Raw genomic sequence first — 17,607 nt, forward strand, 5'->3', positions numbered from 1 at the left:
AAACCTGCATTGGCAAGTATGTGGCAGTGTTAAAATCCTTGTGAATTCAAGCTATATTTTTAGAATACACTAGACCTTGAATGGTGTCTGAAATCATTCTGTACCGGAAGTTTTGGATTCAATCTAGGTTAGACAATTCTTCTAGGTGAGATGACTGCAATATACTGGCACAATACATATGTAGACCTCTCTACGGCCTACATAAAGAAGCCTGTTAAGGTCAGCATGTGTAATATATTTTGCTGTAATATACTGCTGTAGTGACCTGCCCACTACATTTGCGCTTGGGATAAAATTTTAAAGGGTTTGTCCATTTTAGACATGCCTTATTGTGGGTGCCTTTGCCAGAAGAAGATCTTGAAGCTTGATGACATGCAATCAAGCTGTTATTTGATAGAAAACTACTATGCCAATGTTCATTTTCCTTGCATTGGCATAGCAAGGTGGCAACTGAAGCCAAATGACTGCCATGACTGTTTTCGCAGCAATATTGGAAACCCCTTTAATGCAATCTTTATCAAAACATTAGAGATCTTCGTGCTAACCCTTTTTACCTAAACCTATGGAACCGGGTCTGTTGCTTATATTGGAGCCTGTTAGGCTAGTTTTACACTAGCGGCTGTGTGCCAGAATTGGACAGACAAAAAACGGTGCGTGCATCGGTTTTTGTCCGACCGATTGCGGGCATTTTTGCTGGAAAGCGACCGGATCTCTGCTGGACCCCATTATAGTCAATGGGGTCCAGCGGGCAGGTGGCAGTATCCAGCAATACCGGATCTGGATAACATGTCGAAACAGCCTGCCGGAGAGGACACATGCACATGTGAAACTAGCCTTACTTATATTGCTCTGCCAAGTGGTAAATGATGGCATCGATATACAAAATCTCTACTATCAACATCAAATATACATTTTAACAACAACATAGTACATAAATGCAGCATTTCCCTTGGCTTCCAGCCACACTAAGATCTGTAAATCAAGCTGCAAACTTGATAAATAATACTATTTTATTACACAGCACTCTAGAACCTGAAATGTTAAGATAGCATCAGGGAGGAGGGCTACGTCAGAAGCATTAGTGACTGAGTGGGTGGCACTAGTTCTTTAACAGGAGTATAACAATTGCAGATCATGTGCAATCTGGACACCAGCTGAGCTGCACAGAAGGTTTGTTTCAGCTTCACTGGGCAGAAATGATTTAGAGCAGTAGAAAGGCACAAGAGAAAAGACTTCCCTAGTAAAGTAACTTACATATGCAGCTTCAATGCTGCTCTTGGCAGCCACGAAGACCAAGCAAATGAAGATGGCAGATCCCAGCATGCCCACAGCACAGACAAGTGGATCAGCACGTTGAGTTTTCGATCGACACCATTTAGTAGCTCCTGCCCCTGTTATCACTCCAAGAAAGCCGGTGATGCAGGTGATTGCTCCAAAAATCAAACTGTTAAAAAAGATAGAAAAATATGTCAGGGACATGGGGACCCACATGTGGACTGGTACAGAAGTGGCAAGTTTCTAAGTATCTTTTAATTACAGAGTTTTTTATGGCCATCAATACCAAAGCAGGAAGTTTGATATCAATATATAGCAAACCTGCCTTCCTTATAGCTGCTGGATGCCCTCTGATCCGCTATCAAATTGAGGGGAACCACTTTACTCAATAAGCATGCAGCAGTCCTCCACTGCCGAGAGCCACACTTGAATGATTCATTTTGCTTTAACTAACAGAGGAGGTGCCAGATATTCTTTAATATGGCACATGACGTGGAAGTATTTACTGCCAACAAACAGGGGCGGACTGGGAACCTGAAAAAAAGCCCTAAAAGTAGCCCCATGTTGTAGGTGGGTCCAAACTGAAAGAAGGTGGGAAAATACAAGTAGGCAGGGACAACAGAAGTGTGTGTGTGTAGGGGGGGGGGGGGGCAGCACTAGTGTAATGCAACACAAAATACCACCCCAGGATAACCAAATACCACAGTGCAGCACAAAATACTGCCTCGCCCACTGCTGTATTTAAAGGGGTTCTGAAGTTTGTTTAAACTGATGATCTATCTTCTGGATAGAACATCAGCAACTGACCGGCGGGGGTCCGACACCCGGGACCCCTGCCGATCAGCTGTTTGAGAAGGCAGCGGTGCTCCAGCAGCGCCGTGGCCTTCTCACTGTTTAATGCTGGCCGAGTGACGTCACGACTAGTATCAACTGGCCTGGGCGGGGCTAAACTCTGTTCACTTGAATGGAGCTTAGCCGCGCCCAGGCCAGTTGATACTAGTCGTAACGTCACTGGGCCTGCGGTAAACAGTGAGAAGGCCGCGGCACTGCTGGAGCGCCGCTGCCTTCTTAAACAGCTGATCGACGGGGATCCCGGGTGTCGGACCCCCGCCGGTCAGATGCTGATGATCTATCCAGAGGATAGATCATCAGTTTAAACAAACTGCAGAACCCTTTTAACTGTATCACTGTATTGAGGACTTGAATTCGGGAGGGCACCTGCGGTAGCTGGCCTGGTGCATAAGTACCTAATGCTCCATTCATTAATTAATGCTGAGAGCATCAGATTGTTATGCACCTGGCCAGCGGCGTAAACATGGCTTGGGCGTCCCTCTGTGCCTCTGCCCACTGGGAAATTTCCCTGTACGGTCTACAGCTAGTCCGACCTTGCCAATAAAAGAGAAGTATTACAGAAGATGTATCATACATAAATTGTTGTAGTAATTGGATCAGTGTAGTAATAAAATGCAGAACTCTTAGTACCTTGGAGAATTGTCCTCCAAATATGTTGAATTACCTGTCTTTGGTGCTGCAGGGTCCAGTGTTACATGGCTCCACTACTTTCTGTACAACTTGTGCTCTATGCAGATATAGAGGAATCCACATTCCAAGAGCCCCAGTTGCAAACGACACGGTAGACGTTGCCAGTGAAGAAAAGACATAACTGCGACTGGCAAAGTAAATAGGAAATGGACAAAGTAAGTGCTTGAAATACTGGCTGCCCAGATGAGACCTGATCATTGATTCCTGCTTTTTTCTGTATTTTCTGGGGATTTTAACAGCTTTGCCAAATTCCTTACTATATATAACAGCTGTGTCGCTGTTGAAATATAGCTTCATCACCTAGTAGTCAATGGTAAAAATTTTGACAATGAAAAGGTAATGCCCTTATCTTGTAGTTACCCCAAATAAACTCCAAAGTATGTCTATGAGAATAAAAAAATTACACATTCTGCACTGATGATACCTAAATAGACTGAAACTGATTAGAGATAAATATTTTATCTCAGCAAAGGCACATACAATTCTCTCCAGAGAAGGCGTGGCACTGAATATGACATTTATTCAAAAACCCTTCTAGTTTTTAAGAATCTCATTTCCCTCTATTGCAGTTCGACCCTCAAATGACTTACTTCCTGAGCAATGCTTTCATGTCTCGGAACCAAGAACTATGCACCTTCAGTTGTTCTGTGTGTCCTCTTTTTGCTACTGGTACGAATATTAGTATTAGAGCTCCTGTTATCATACCAAGCACCGGGGAGACCTGAAACATATTACAATTGTAGAACTGTTAACATGATGAGAACAAGAGGTTCAACCAAAAATATAATGCACCATATAAGTTACGACCACCAGCGCCGTACATGTACGGCGAGAATCCTCTACGGGTTAAGCTAAAATGTAAGAAAATTTAAGGACATCCAAGGAAAGAAATTATAAGACATCAGATGATAGAGTCCGCAGGGGGGAGATTTGTCGAAGCTGGTGCAGAGGAAAAACTGGCTTAGTTGCCCATAGCAACCAATGAGATTGAGCCTTTCATTTTCTAAAGATTGGATGCTTGGGCAGATAAGTGGCAGATGAGGTTTAACACTGACATATGTAAGGTTTTGTACATGGGAAGGAATAATGCAAGTCACCAGTACATACTAAATGGTAAAACACTGGGTAACGCTGACATGGAAAAGGACCTAGGAATTTTGGTGAACAGCAAACTAAGCTGTGAAAATCAGTGTCAGGCAGCTGCTGCCAAGGCCAATAAGATAATGGGTTGCATCAAAAGGGGCCTAGATGCCCATGACGAGAACATAGTCCTACCACTATACAAATCGCTAGTCAGACCACACATGGAGTACTGCGTACAGTTCTGGGCTCCTGTGAACAAGGCAGACATAGCAGAGCTGGAGAGGGTTCAGAGCAGGGCAACTAAAGTAATTACTGGAATGAGGGAACTACTGTACCCAGAATGATTGTCAAAATTAGGGTTATTCACTTTAGAAAAAAGACAACTCAGTATAGAGATCTATCCCAGCATCTATTTATCCCCAGGACTGTGACTATGACGAGGGGACACCCTATGTGTCTGGAGGAAAGAAGGTTTGTACACAAACATAGAAAGGATTCTTTACGGTAAGAGCAGTGAGACTATGGAACTCTCTGGCTGAGGAGGTGGTGATGGTGAGTACAATAAAGGAATTCAAGAGGGGCCTGGATGTATTTCTGGAGTGTAATAATATTACAGGCTATAGCTACTAGAGAGGGGTCGTTGATCCAGGGAGTTATTCTGATTGCCTGATTGGAGTCGGGAAGGAATTTTTTATTCCCCTAAAGTGAGGAAAATTGGCTTCTACCTCACAGTTTTTTTTTGCTTTCCTCTGGATCAACTTGCAGGATGACAGGCCGAACTGGATGGAAAAATGTATTTTTTCAGCCTTATAAACTATGTTACTATGTTATACTATGTTACTATGCATAACAGATATGTTCAACAGTAACTGTGATCAGATTAAAAAAGTGTTTTCATAAAAAGAAGAGATGTGATATTAAATAAGAGACAAGGAATGCTAGCAGGCTGTCATCACAGTATTAAGTATGTGTTCAGTAAACCTTGAGTACTCGCATCTGTTTAATCCTAATGAGCCTCATTGACGACACCTCGCAACATGTTCCTCTGAGCACCCAGGCTTTAGGTTTGTAGCCTCAAGGATACATACACTAATTTGTGACCTTCTATTAGACAGGCAGAGGGAAGGACTAAAAACTTAGTTCTCAGGTTATGGTCCACAGTTTATTACCTTTTAGCAAGTTCTCTAACTTAAAGAAGTTTGAATTCGTAGTTCCATACTTACTATTCTAGAGCAACATATGTATAACCATCATTTTTGCTTCTTTTTGTACGCTATTGTTTAATTCAATAGGAAATATACAAGCACCACACCTTTTCCTAAAAAATACACTGTATAAGTTCTGGGAAAAGTTACCGATCCATAAAACAATAAGAACCTGAAAACAAATGTTCCCTATTTTTGACCGTTCCGTAAGGACAGAAATATAACTTTACTATAACTAGAACTCCCTAGTCGCTCACTGGATCTGTTCTAGAGAAAGAGAGTCAAAGGTGAAAAAGCAATGCTTTCCGTTTTAAGCCTTAAAAGATTTATGATCAGACAAGCAATGCTTGCACTTGGATAAAGAAAAAGGAAATGTAAAGTATATGGGGTCAGCGCTAAAGCTCTGGAAACCAGTTTTATTGTTTATTTTCCCCTGAAAACAGGAAAGAGTCTTTGTTATAATCTTAGACAGCCAAAAGTGGTGTAGAGTGGGGAAGGAGGACCACTGAGTGGCTGCTACTGATTAGGATCAGGATAATTCATTAATATGTGATGCTTGGAATAGTATTCTTGTTAAGTACAGTCTGTCTGTATTTCAGGCTGACGGACTTGGTCTTACATTAAAGAGCCTCTGACAATGTGATCAACCCTATTAAACCAATCATATTGTCTGGTAGGGTTGATCAAGCTGATAAAGCCTTATTTATCTTTGTAGGTTGCATAGTTCTGGAGATATGAATTGTTTATCTTTATGCAAATCAGCCAGTTGGAGCACCAAGAGCTGGGCTGTTGCTCTTCAAGCACCACTACAGCTACACCTCTAGTACTCACACAACCCCCCTTTGATTGACAGGGCTAAAAGACCTGTCTTCTTGTGTCTGCTCTGTGACTCAGTAATAATCTTTGGTGATCCAGCATTAAAGAGGGCCTTTCATGGGTCCAGACTTTATAAACTAAGTATCAGAGTATGTAGGGCATACAGCGGGGATCTAATAGCGCTTAATATTTTTTCTGGGAGCCGCTCCGGTCGCCCGCTATGGCCCCCGTTAAATTCTCCTGCCCTGTATGCTAATTTTTGCATCGGAACAGGGAGGAGGAGACTGCCCTGTTTCTCAATGGGCATCTCCTTCTCCCTGGCTGTAGCGCTGTCCAATCACAGCGAAGAGCATCACAGCCAGGGAGAAGGTGAGTTTTTTCCCCCCTGGCTGTGATGTTCTCCGCTCTCTCCGTTCTCCGAGGGAGAGGGCTATTAGGGGAGGGGGGCATGTACTGGGCACTAGGGGCATAGCAGTAGTGGTGCTGCAAGTGCTACACCGGCCCCTTGGTTTTCCAATTGCCTGATCTGCATAAAGATAAAAATACTTATATCTCGGGAATGCTGCAACCTACAAAGATAAATATATAATTATTATATAATTTTATTATAATTTTAATCAGCATGATCAACCCTACCAGAAAATATGCCTGGTTTAATAGGGTAGATCATGCTGACAGAGGCTCTTTAAATGATCACAACTCTTCTCTATACAAGTATTTCAGGAACTTTTGTTTTAAATAGGCAACTGCACTAAAACAACAAGATGAATATATCTGGCTTTGTTCACACTAACATCATGACTTCTGTACATACATGACATCTATGACAGACCGTTTTTAAATGGATCCTGTAGACTTATAATGTGGTTCATCAGATTTCCATAGGGGTTCAAGTATTTCTGATAACAAGAATACCACTGCAGGCTATGCTACAATGAAAACCCTGACAGTGTGAACAGAGCCTTAAAGGGGTTGTCTCATCACAAACAATATCGGCATATCGCTAGGATATGCCCCTATTGTCCAATAGGTGCGGGTCCCGGCGGTGGGATCTATCAGACAATGGGGGCATATCGAGAACGGAGCCCCGAAAGTATTGGAAGGAGCCCTGCGCATGCGCAGCCGCCCTACATTCATTTTCTATGGGGCTACCGAAAATTTCCATTGGGCCCATATAAGTGAATGGGAGCGGTTGCTGGTCATGCGAGGTGCGCTTCCATTCACTTCTATGGGAAGCGCGCTTGGTGGTGGCCGGACCGGAGTCCTCCAGCCACCACTTTGCAGGGCTCCGTTCCCGCTGGGACCCGCACCTATCAGACAATGGGGGCATATCCTAGCGATATGCCCACATTGTCTGTGTTGAGACAACCCCTTTAAGGCTGCCATACACATTAGATAGAAGTTGGGTGTCTGTTGAACGATTGTTTTACGAACAACTGCTACATGACCAGTTTCCCCTCACACAATTTAGACCTTATTGGCGTGCTACAGTTGTACGACTAGTTCATACACGCACGCTTATAGTGAGCAAGTAACGAATGATGGTCTTGACTCCAACTTTTGTGTGGATAAGTACAGTGTAGTTATGCTGTCGGTCAGACATAGCAGTGACTTACATGGATTCTTTAGTATTGTCATTTATAATTTTTACATCTGAATTTGACTCTTAGAGCTTTAGATGCAATGAACTGCCCATTGTATGATATTTCATCAATCATCCTGCATGGCCCCTCCAAACAGAAAAACATATTCTGTTTGGTCTAAACCAGCAAAGGCAAAATAAGATTTTTTTTTTATAATGAATTTTGAAATTGCTTACAAATTTATATTATTTCTGTCTAGGGAATCTCTCTGCCCTTACCATGTGGTATGTACATCTGTTCTACTATTCAGTAAAAGCCTCCATAGAAATTACTGCGTGCACAATATTTGCTATCAGGGATATGAAAACCTTGGAAACCATTGAAAAAAATAAATGGGAAATAAATTCTCACTAATATTTTGCTCTACATATAAGACTTATATATAAGGCATATAAGACTTAGTTATAAGAGACATACGACTTTTCAGGCTATTCTGTATTTGCAGTAAGAGATGTAATTGTACAGGACTTTGGGAGGTATCTAGAAGTAGTTTAGTAGACAAACACATACTTCAAACTAAGGCAACCAATAGTAGAGGAAAATATAAAGGAATACACAGAAATAGGCTGAACTAAAGGTGCCCGTACACCTTCAATGGCCATTGTCTAACAGCAATACCTTCCATCCCCGCATACACATGCAGCTTGGTTCAGTGAAGGTTGCATGTGCTGTCAAAAAGCAGATGAGTGTAAAGCTATCAAACACCTCTGGCCGTGGCTTATTTTCTAAAAGAAAGAAGGATCCTGTATGAAGTTCAACATGCCCAAAATGTCATCATCTATCAGGGTTCAGTTGGGAAGTCACCATGCTGGTTCCATTGACTTTGCTCTAATTTATATGGAGGCCTTAATGGGGTTAGCCCATCTGGGACATTGATGTCAGTGAAGGAGAGCATGCGGTACAGACGCAACATACTCTCCATTCATTGCTCACTCAGCTATTTCTGGAAGTCCCATAGCCATGAATGGCGAGTGCACCGCACAAAGCGCCCACCTGTCCAATTACCACTATGGGACTGCAAGAAATAGCTGAGCCATCGCTTTGCTATTTTCAGAACTCCCATAGCGGTGAATAGAGGGTGGCCGCGCATGCACAGCTGCTCTCTGTTGATATTGGGGGTCCCGTTCTGGAGATAAGAGCAGGTCCCAGACATGGGACTCACACTTGACACTGATGGTGATTAGTGATATGCAATCAATTTCCCAGATGGCCAAACCCCTTTAAGCTCTCACACTAATGCTAGGGCAGTTATGTCTTGTAGTCTACCATTGTTATAGCTGGTATATGTATGCTGACTTATCCTTTCATCATGAATATATTTCATTAGAAGAAACTAAAATGAATACTATACCCGCAATGCCCAGCGCCAGTCCCCTGCCACCTGCTTGACACTTGAACCGGTGATATATCCTAGGCCACTGTGGATAAGGAAAAAGAGGTTTAATAGAAAAATGACAACATTTCTATACAAGGTTTAGGTGATGCAAACAAACCATACTGTTATACCATCAAGAAATCTGCTCCCCAAACACTGACAGAGATACAGATTGATTAGCAAATGACTATATGGAGCAGATTTATCTACTTTAAGTATTTTTGACCCATATTCAAAAAAGTCTTTCATGTATTGATTAATAGTAATGTCCATTCTTCCAAGTGCAAACAATTGACACGCTAACATTATGCATCTACAGTTTAATGAGACGGAAAATAAGGGGTTGAAACGCGTATGGCTAATCCGTAGTTGTTTACAATGATTCGTGGTAGATTACTAATGCACTGCTTTATGTGTGAGGAAATACCACTTTACTATAGGAAACAGCCAACAGGAACCTAGCTGCCACCCAGTCTGGTTCCTTCTAGTGCAAAAGGAAGCTATTGGAGGGCTACTTCGAGTTATGTTCTAGTGATATTCCAGTAAACATCAATATATATTAATACACTGTGTTTCAGCTTCTTTTTGTTTTCCTATAGTGTGCAAGCAGGACCACCACTCACGGATTGCAGGGTGGTCATAACCATGGAAACGAGAAGTGCATAATGCAATGGAAAATGAATCCAGCCAGCAAAGAAGGCAATATGGATAATAACAATACATTAGTAAGTGGCTTGTATTAACTTTGTCTACATGATACAACCCCTTTAAGTTGGACATAAATGGCCACAGCAGTTCACTTCACAGCAATTCAGGGCATGCTTCTATATGCCAAAGTAGTAATGTTATCACTAGTTAACAGTAACATCTTTAATCGGCTAAACTAAATAGCAGGCAACCTAGGAGGGAATAAGGGTGTTCTGGGCCCCTGGACAATAATGGTAATGGGCCCTTTTACACGTATTTTGTGTTCAAATAAGGATTTTAAGCAGCATGTAATCCATATATCTCCTCAAAGTTTACAGGGGTCTTCTTAAAAAATAAAAAGTTTTCAGATGAAAGAAAAAAGGTTCAGAGTGGTGTAAAATAATAAAATATGTCAAACCTTATAAATCGTCCATTCCAATGCCTCTGATTCTCCCACTGGTCTCCACTTCCTGGTGCCTCTTGACACACAGGAAATGACTGCTCAGCAAATCATTGCCTGCAGCGATGACGTGCATCAGCAAGTGGTCATTTCCAGCATGTCCAGAGGGACTAGAAAGTACAGACCAGCGGGGGACTGGAGGCATTGGAATGGGCGCACTTGGGGATTGGTAAGGAAAGTAGAATTTAGTTTTCGATTATCTCTACACCATATGGAGCCTTTTAAAAATGTTTTAATGAATAAGACGAATGCTGGCGACTTTCAAACTAGCTAATGTCCACAGTGATCTGCTGATTTTGTGAGGGAAAGCTGCAGCTTCTAGGCATTTCCCATGTAGCAGTCTCAGAGAATCACTCTGTGAGTGGGGACCCCAATCTATGACGTCCGTATGCCCTAGTAGGACACATGGACAGGGGTTGTCTTCAATAGTAGACCCATTCAGTGCATCTGACATGATGATTCTGTGGGTCCCTTCTGGCTGCAATACCTTAAGCACTGCCTCCTGATATGTCAGTGAGCTGTGACCCACGCAGATCACATGTTAAGTATGGGCCCACTGCATTCAATGGACCTTCTGTCTACAGAGTTTCTGACATGCAGAAATGACTAAAGCAAAGCTGGAGAGATGCACCCCCAAGTAGAGCTTCACAGACCCTGGAGAAGCATGAGCTTGCAGACTTCGCCCGAGTCCGAGTTACCAGACCATAATTGAAACTGATGATTTACTTTAAAACCTTCATGTTTGTATTATATTTGCACAATAAATTTTCTCACTGCGTGAAAAAATTATAAAAAAAAAGAGATAGCAAATGTATGGAATTTAGAGAAAAATTGCCTCCTACTAGTTTTTCTTTCAAGCTCATACTTCTTTGACATACTTTGTTGTTTGATAAATGAGAAGAATGGGTTAATGTGTAAAGACAAAACCAAAAGGCACTGACACATGTACACTGCATGCTCCGTAAGGAAGGCGGTTTCGCCCTAAGTGTCATGGCTATAAATAGTCCCACCAGTCGGTCGGGCTGACTGAGGATAGTCTCTTGTGAACGCTCGTCATGTGCAGTACAGTATATTCCATGTAACAGCGATTACCTTCCTAGAGGGATGGCAAAGTAGAAGACTGACAGCATAAGCGTGCGGGTGTTCTTGGTAAACAGATCTCCGATGATGGTGGGAGCGATGGTTGAATAGCTAGCCTCTCCAATGCCTACAAGCCCCCTGGAGAGCACAAGCAGCCAGAAATACTGAAAAAGAAGACATTCGAGCATAAATTATAATTATTATTATAAACAATAAGCGTTATGACAAGGCACACGTTCAGTTTGCCTTGAAAGAGTTAATGCATAAGCAATTTTCTTTGGTTGCCACAGTAACTGGTAAGGGGACATGTAATGGGAATACGTATAAAAATGAAGAAGATGAAGCAGGGTGTATCTCGCCTGGCAGGGGTCCTCAGCCAGACAGTCCCGATAAACATGGTACAATCATTACACGGCTTTGTTTTGTCTCTGCTTCTTGCAGAGATCAGCATAGTTCACGCGGCATGATTACAGCATCATCATGTATCAGGCCTATGTGAAATCATACCAATAAACAGGGAAAATGGAACAATTACAGTAATAATACTTATATAATTTAACTTAACTACTCATTATGGAAGATTTGTAAATATTCCCTATTATCAAAAAGTACATGAGATGTACCAAAGTCAGGGTTACCTGGTACGACCAGCTGGATGCATAAATGTTCTTCCTATGTAGCCACAGTATATGGTTTAGGATGTAAAAGGGAAATGGATGTAAAAAATAAGAGATGGCAAATAGATCTTCAAATGTTATAATTTCAATCCAGATTGACATAAAATGGCTACAGAAATGGAAATAGTTGATTAGCATTAGGGCCCTATTACACTGCCTGAGGTTCAGCAGTACGAGCGCCGACTGATAACACATCCATCGGCGCTAGTCTGCACAGGCCTCATTATTGCTACTGCAGTAGTTACTCCCTCATTCAGCTCTATTGATAATCAGAAGCACGTCCATGATTACAATGGGAGATGTTCTGCGATAATTGGTCATTTTTCATCTAGCCAACAAACAAGCGCTGTTTACTTGATTATATAGGCCAATTACTGGGAACGGGTGTTCCTATGAGTGTGCCAAATAATTGGTCTGAAAATCGTGTGGTCTAGTAGGGTGCTAAGGACTCATGCACAAGGCTGTATTTGTTTCATTTTGTATGGGCCAGTGATACAGCTTGAAAACTACTCAATTTTTTCGTCCCTTACGGTGTCAGGATGCGGTGTTTTACATAATAAACTATTGTCCTAAAGACTAAATTACACCTCCTATTCTAACACCTACGGTGTCTTAATAAATGACCTCATGTATGTACAATTGTATTATTATTATTTAATTGGAAGTGCTATTAATACGATGGGGCTGTACATCTAAGAGGGGGTATACATACACCACAAGTAAAACGAGCATGAACCCAGTAACAGCCTGGTACAGGGTGAGAGAGGACCCTGCCCGCGAGAGCTTACAGTCTACAAGGGAATTCTTTCATGATTACATAAGAGCTGCTAACTCTGTATCAATTCCATATGGTTTTTAGGATTTCTGCTTGCTATCACTCAATAGAAACTTTTATTGCTTACTTCCAGCAGGAAGAAAATGTGACCTGACACCGAAAGTATACTGGAGAATTGCATAGCTGTCCATTATACAAAGAATAATAACCATTATTGCCTGAAATGATAATATCCCGATAGTCAAGCAGATGACTGGTAATAAAGGAGGAGCAGACAGCTCTAGAAGGCTTGTCGGCCTTTGTGGTGGAGACCCAGGTCATTACACATTGATAAAACACTTCAGCATTTCTTTGTTGTAGGCCTGTGTCCTTCAGGCAATGCACTTTGAGTATATTATTTACGCAGTCTGCATGAGAATAGGTAACTCCTCGGTGGAACTGCATGCCAATATTTGTCTTTATGCCTAAAGAGTAATCTGGAGGTGTCTGTGAATGCAAGATTAGGACGCTTCATGAACCAGAGGAAAGCGAAATAGAATGAATGCCTTTACATCAGGATTAAGTAGCCTGCGGTTCTACCATTGTACAATCCTGCCAATGAGAGATCATACAATTTGTCAGCGGCAGCTCCATGTCTAAAGCGATGACATGAAAGGGGTTATCCAAGACAAAAAAATCTACCACATACGCCCTGGACCCTCACACTGAATATACTTACCTGGCCGCCTGCGCCGCTCCTGGTCCCCGCACATGGATAAAAACATCTGGTAACGGGGGTGAGCAGCCAATGGCGGGCAGTGACGGGGACAAGCCTCCATAGCATCACCCGCAATGCTAGGGAGGCTCGTCCCTGTCACCGTCTACCATTACTGCTTCCCCCCCGACACTGGATGTTTTCATCCGCACATGGGGAGAAGCAGCAGCAGCGGTGCAGGGACCAGGAGCAGCGCAGGGAGCAGGGAGCCAGGTAAGTATATCCAATGTGAGGGGCCCAGGCATATGCGGTACATTTTTTAGTCTTGGATAACCCCTTTAATGTCATCGCTTTAGACCTGGAGCTACCACTGACACATTGTATGAACTCTCATTGGCAGGATTGTACAATGAAATGCCTTTAAGGAGCTGAATTTTATTAAAGGGGTTGACTGGTGAAAGGGAGTGAGCTGCAGTAATCTGGCATAGCCACTCAGGGGAGGATTTGGCCAAATTACTAAATCGAACAAAGATGGGCTTATTACATAGACTTAAGGTCCCTTTACACTGCCAGAACATCAGCGTTCACTTGTTATCAATAATCTGCCTGTGTAAAGGTGCCTCCGATTACTCGATGAATGAGCAAAACGTTTGCTCATCAGGTAATCATTGTTTCTCGGCAGCAGATTGCGCTGTCTAAATAGTACTCTGCCGGCTAAGATCAAGTGTAGTATCTGTTCTTAGATTCCTGGTGGCCAGAGCCATGCCAGGATGTAGAACAGAGAATCACACAGCAAGCCTAGGGTGTGAGGCTTGGGTTTAAAGGTACCCTTGCTAGGTGACCAAGGCCTCTGCTGGATCTAAGCCAGGAGCTGAGATGTTTGAAAGCCTGAGGTGCAGAAGTGCCCCAGGAGTGGTGACCCTGGGGGGCCTTAACTCACTGGGGGTGGGAGCCCACTGAGTGACGGCACATTTGCACGCACTTCACTTTCTCACATTTTGAGTGCACACACCTCTCTTTGCTCGACTTCTGCCCAGAAAAGATGAGGAATTTTTATAATTCTGGTCGAAAGTCTGGGCCGTAATGGCACACATTCACTTATTTATTTTTTATGTTCACTGTGTGTTCACTTTCCACGTTTGTTTTGTCACTAGGGGTGTGTGTGGCCATCCCGGTTCCGCACCCCACTGCCAAACCCCTTGGTCTCTCCCTTCGGGGGGAGACCAGCCTTAGCAGTTGAGGCTCTGTGCTACACCTGGGGTGGCGCCCAGGTTGAAGACCGGAGCCACAGACGTGGCGTACCCTCAGCTGAGGGTTGTCTGGGTGTACCCCCGACTTTGGCTGGGGGTTACCTGTTTTGTTTCGGTCCCTTGCAGGAGCCTTCTGGCCCGGAGGGACTGGGAAAGGTTTATGGGGGGGCCATTCTTCTTTGGAAGAGGGCCTGCGATGGACCGTACCTAGTGCACGTTTTTTGTGTGGCACGCTGTACAATTTTCTTGCACGGGTGTAGAAAGCATGCTCCTCAGGCTTTAAAAAAAAAAATATAGTACTCTGCCAGCAAACAATGATTCTGTATGGGGGCGAGAGATGGTATTAGCGATCGCTCCTCCACATACTGAGGAGGAGATAGCTGCAAGTAGGCGATTGTCGGGAAGGAACACTTCCCTCCTGACAATCCTCTGCTCAATTGAGCAGTGTAAAAGGGCCTTTAAAGAAACTAATGTGGTGCCACAAAATACCCCAAAATTTACAAAAAGCCACACTAAGCCAAAAAAAAATAAATATAGTATATTTATATATATACATATAGTCTGCCAGATCATACTGCCGCCGATAACCCAATCTTTCAACAGGTTTAAAAATCGTTTGCCAGAGGTAGATCGTGGTGTGTAAACACCATCTACTGCCAGCAAACAATGATTCAGTATGGAGATGAGAGATGGTGTTCTGTCTTCATACACGTTCATACACTGTGCAGTCTGACATTCAGCATAAACCATTCCTGTCTTCCAAAAAAGAGGACTGTTCTTTGTAGTCTAACTTGTTTTTTGGTCAACAGGTTGTACTCTCTGCGCGATGCGCTTGAGTGAGATATTGTACAAGTGTGGTAAAACTACAAGAATACAAATAGCATGTATAAGTATAAAGCATAGTATAGCATGTACTATAACATTTGCATTAACAGTAAAAGCACATGGTAAAATGGCTGCCTATACATAGAATTACATGTCTAGCTAACAGTAGTAACAACTCTCTGAGTAACAATTTCGACTAACTGAACAGCTCTGCATAACACGATGTCCCTGAAACAAAGGTAGATCTCTCACCAGATATGATTTTACAAGAATGGTGGAGTTTGAGAAGGAGACATGCATAGAACAGCTCTGAACTGTGTCCTGGAGACTTCTCTTTCCCAGAATGCTTTGCACTCCCACAATGCAGTGCACCACCCACAATGCAGTATTGTTTGTAACAGGAAAAACAAAGTGTATTACAACTTAACACCACTAGATGGTGCTATAACCACACTAAACACTTCAGAAATACAAAGACTGAGGCAGACTTGATCTGTAATGATTCTCTAACCCTGCTGGGCAGAACAGATGGCATTAGCGATCATTCCTCCCCATACTGTGGAGGAGATCCTTGCATGTTATAACAACTGTCTCCTCCGCTGACGAGAAGAGAATTGATGGGATGGAACACTTCCCTCCTGAAAACTGCCTAATACAGCCTTTAGACTAGTGTATATGCTAATAAAGTGCAAAACTAACTTATAGTACATAAGATAGATTTGCTCACAAATGATGTGTATAAATACACAAACCAAAGAGATATGGCAAAATGGAAGCCCAGTTGCTTCTTCCGGAGAGTCTGCAGGATAACATACTTGATGCTCATATATGTGGGCAAACAATCACTACTCTGATTGTTTGTTCCCATACAGATTCATTATTTGTCGCCAGTTTACATGAAGATGTGATGCCAATAAATGATGATTAAATGTGCTGCATAAAAAAGATGGATCACCAGCACCTTTATATAGGTCAATTATCTGGAACAAGCGTTCGCAGGAGTGTTCGATCCCAATAATTGGTCCAATCCTCATCCTGTGTAAAAAGGCCCTTAGAATATAAAAAGTCAGCAATGCTTGCTCAGAAACAATAACTCAGAGTCTTAGTAGAAATTAGTAAATTAGTAAAAACAAGTTCTCCACCCATTAAAAAGGACTCTATGGAGTATGGTAGATTGGCAAGTTGTATAAACTGGAGGTTAAGGGCGCATATAGTGGGTGCAGTACCAGTTTGCAGAGTAAGACCTAGGTCTGAGCATAAGTGAGTATTCCAAACCCACAGCAGTTTGTTGCACAACCACTATCCAGTGCCATTTTTTGGCTCTACATGTAGCCTAAGGGCTCATGCACATGCCTCCTATTTTATACATAGGCATATTGGGGGGTCATTTATTATCAGATATACGCCAATTTTTGGCATATATCTGTTGCAGATTCGGTCGAAAAGGGGACTGGTGGCCGAATCTGCGACAGATATACACTAAAAATTCCCTGCTCACCCTAGGTCTAAAAGAAAGTGGGCGTGGCATGGGCAGGGAAAGGGACAAGCTTGCAGGCCCATCTTATTTATGATTTTCTATGCCTGTGTTAAGTGTAGAAAATGATCTAAATCTACACCAGCAAGGGAGCTTGCATAGATTTAGACAGGCGGTGGATGCTCCTAAGTTATGTAGAGGCCGACACCTCTACATAACTTTTGTGCATCCTCTGCTAGCACAAGGGGTCTTAATAAATGACCCCAATGATTTTTTTTCTCTTGGATTCCATATGAGGTATTGTTCTCTATAACTTCCGCAGCCTCTGCACTTTGATTGACAGGGTCAGGCAGTGTAAATGGTGTAATGTTGTACATTACTAAAAGAAATGGACTGAAATTCTCAACAAGCACATAAGGTTGTGTGGTGTGGATATCATTATACTTTTGACTATGGTGTAGGTTTTTAATAACAGATCACACTCTAAATTATATAGATCTATCGACCAAATTACAATGTGCCCATAGGAGTTTTAGAATTCCAATTGATTGCACAGGTTGATAAAATCACTAGACGCATAGGCTGGGCCAGGAATACTTGGTTCTCTAATTATACCCACTATGATTATAATGTACCAAGCAAAACAATAATATAAAGTACACACAGGAATTGGGCTAATGAAATAGCAGAGCTCCATTGTCACCGGCAATAAGCAAGTTTGTTTTTATTTTGGAGGAAGAGCATTT

At 42.5% G+C, this 17,607-nt stretch overlaps 1 protein-coding gene across 5 annotated transcripts in view; it reads right to left on the reverse strand.

The window, feature by feature from the left end:
- SPNS2 (sphingolipid transporter 2) overlaps positions 1–17,607 on the reverse strand; it is a 141,615-nt gene that overhangs the window by 41,915 nt on the left and 82,093 nt on the right. For all 5 annotated transcript variants that reach the window (XR_005777630.1, XR_005777629.1, XM_040424843.1 and 2 more), the window contains 5 exons: positions 11,179–11,330; positions 8,916–8,982; positions 3,408–3,538; positions 2,792–2,944; positions 1,255–1,444 (listed from right to left, as the gene is read on the reverse strand). Coding sequence is in view for 3 of the 5 variants with exons in the window: in XM_040424843.1 (XP_040280777.1) it covers positions 1,255–1,444; positions 2,792–2,944; positions 3,408–3,538; positions 8,916–8,982; positions 11,179–11,330 (693 nt within the window). In the remaining 2 variants the exon portion in view is untranslated. The remainder of the gene's footprint in view (positions 1–1,254; positions 1,445–2,791; positions 2,945–3,407; positions 3,539–8,915; positions 8,983–11,178; positions 11,331–17,607) is intronic.

This window comes from Bufo bufo, chromosome 3 (assembly GCF_905171765.1).
Source record: "Bufo bufo chromosome 3, aBufBuf1.1, whole genome shotgun sequence".
NCBI lineage: Eukaryota > Metazoa > Chordata > Amphibia > Anura > Bufonidae > Bufo > Bufo bufo.